This window comes from Malurus melanocephalus, unplaced genomic scaffold, assembly GCF_030028575.1.
Source record: "Malurus melanocephalus ecotype Western Australia unplaced genomic scaffold, MMel_1.1 scaffold_2544, whole genome shotgun sequence".
Lineage (NCBI taxonomy): Eukaryota > Metazoa > Chordata > Aves > Passeriformes > Maluridae > Malurus > Malurus melanocephalus.
In genome coordinates, this window is record NW_026625776.1 from 6951 (window position 1) to 9378 (window position 2428).

Sequence of the window (2428 nt, forward strand, 5' to 3'; positions counted from 1 at the left end):
GGGGACACGGGGAGGGAGTGGCCGGAGAGAGGGGGACACCGGGAGCGGGAGGACATGGGGAGGGGGACACAGGGAGTGGGGACACCGGGAGGGGGTGGCCGGAGAGGGAGGGACATGGGGACAGAGGAGGACACAGAGAGGAGGGGGACACGGGGAGAGGGACACGGGGAGGAAGTGGTGGCCTCGGGGACAGGGACAGGGTGCGACACGGGGAGGGGGTGGCTCTGGATCTGAGCCGGGTCTGGGGGTGAGGTTTTGGTGGGTCTGGGGTCTCAGTCTCGATGTGGATTTGATGGATATGGGGTGTCGGTTTTGTGGGTCTGGTGTCTCGGTTTAATGGGTCTGGGGTCTCGGTTTAATGAGTCTGGGGTCTCGGTTTTGGTGGGTCTGGGGTCTCAATGTCCTTGTCCATCCCCCCCAGCGCCCCCCACGTTCCTGGAGACGCCCCCCGCCCTGGTGGAGGTGCGRGTCCGGTCAGCGCTGACCCTCACCTGCCGGGCCACGGGCAACCCCCAGCCCGTGGTCACCTGGAGGAGGAGTGACCGGCCCGTCCAGAGCGGGGCYGGCGTGCAGGTCAGGCCAGTGGTCACCTCTTGGTGGTGGTGACCTGCGGGGCTGGACAGCAGGTGGCATCTCGCTGCTGTCACCACCCTGCCCACGGGGCACATCCTTGTCCCTTGGTGGCCGTGCTCTGTCACTTGGTGGCCACACCCCCTCGGTGACGGTCCCCTGTCCCTGGGTGGCCATACCCTGTCCCTTGGTGGCCATGCGCTGTCCTTTGGTGGCTGTCCCTTGTCCTTTGGTGGCCATTCCCATCCCTTGATGACCGTCCCTTGTCCCTGGTGTCTGTGCTCTGTCCCTTGGTGGCCACACCCCCTCCTTGGTGGCCGTACCCCCTCCTTGGTGACCACACCCCCTCCCTGCTGACCACATCCCCTCCCTGGTGGCCACACCCATCTCTTGGTGACCGTCCCCTGTCCCTTGGTGGCCGTGCCCCAGCCTTGGTGGCCATACCCATCCCTTGGCCATACCCCGTCCCTTGGTAGCCACACCCCCTCCTTGGTGGCCATACCCCAACCTTGGTGACCACACTCATCCCTTAGTGGCCATACCCACTCCTTGGTGGCCATACCCTGTCCCTGAGTGACCACGCCCTCCCTGGTGGCCACACCCTCTCCCTGCTGACCACACCCCCTCCCTACTGACCGCGCCACGCCACTGCCACCGCAGGTGACCAACGGGACGCTGACCATCGCCGCCGTGGGGCGAGCAAGCGCTGGCACCTACACTTGCCACGCGGCCAGCAAGGAGGGCACYGCCACCCACAGCACCCGCGTGCTGGTCCAGGGTAAGGCCGGACAGTGATACCGTGACACGGCTGGTTTTGTGTCCCTTGTCCCCAAACCTCACCGTCCCCTCTGTGCCACCCCCCACAGGGCCGCCTGTCATCGTGGTGCCACCGCAGAATGTCACCGTCAACGTGTCCCAAGATGCCTTCCTGGCGTGCCAGGCCGAGGCCTACCCGGGCAACCTCACCTACAGCTGGTTCCGGGGCGGCAGCAACGTGTTCCACCTCAGGTGGGGCAGGGATGGGGACAGGGGGACAGGGGGACGGGGACAGGAACGGGGCAGCAGCAACATGTTCCACCTCAGGTGGGGCGGGGACAAGGGGACAGAGATGGAGATGGGGACAGAGATGGGGACAGGGGGACAGGGATGGGGACGGGGACGGGGACAGGGGGACAGGGATGGGGACGGGGACGGAGACAGGGACAGGAGGATGGGGACAGGGACGGATAGGGACAGTCTGGGGGTAAATCTGTCACTCCAGGGTGACAGGGACAATCCCAACCGTGTCCCCTCTGTCACAGCCACCTGCAGTCCCGTGTCCGTGTCCTGGTGGACGGCAGCCGCCTGTGGGGACAGGGACAGGGATGGGGAGAGGGACAGGGATGGGGACAGGGAAAGTCTGGGGACAAATCTTTCACCCAAGGGTGACGGGACAGTTCCAACCATGTCCCGTCGTGTCACAGCCACCTGCAGTCCCGTGTCCGTGTCCTGGTGGACGGCAGCCTCCTGTGGGGACAGGGGCAGGGATGGCACCAGGGACAGTCTGGGGGTAAATCTGTCACTCCAGGGTGACAGGGACAATCCCAACCGTGTCCCCTCGTGTCACAGCCACCTGCAGTCCCGTGTCCGTGTCCTGGGGGATGGCAACCTCCTGTGGGGACAGGGACAGGGATGGGGACAGGGACAGTCTGGGGGGTAAATCTGGGGGTAAATCTGTCACCCCAAGGGTGACAAGGCCGGTCCCAACCATGTCCCCTCGTGTCACAGCCACCTGCAGTCCCGTGTCCGTGTCCTGGTGGACGGCAGCCTCCTGCTGCAGCGTGCCACTCCGGACGACGCCGGCCGTTACACGTGCACG

The 2428-nt window shown here is 65.7% G+C and overlaps 1 protein-coding gene across 1 annotated transcript in view; it reads left to right on the forward strand.

Annotated features, from left to right (window-relative positions):
* LOC130587841 (protein turtle homolog A-like) overlaps positions 1-2142 on the forward strand; it is an 8963-nt gene extending 6821 nt beyond the window's left edge. Inside the window, exons 3-7 of the mRNA XM_057388807.1 lie at positions 422-573; positions 1231-1348; positions 1437-1578; positions 1872-1916; positions 2034-2142. Coding sequence (XP_057244790.1) covers positions 422-573; positions 1231-1348; positions 1437-1578; positions 1872-1916; positions 2034-2142 — 566 coding nt within the window. The remainder of the gene's footprint in view (positions 1-421; positions 574-1230; positions 1349-1436; positions 1579-1871; positions 1917-2033) is intronic.
* Positions 2143-2428: the final 286 nt, after the last annotated feature.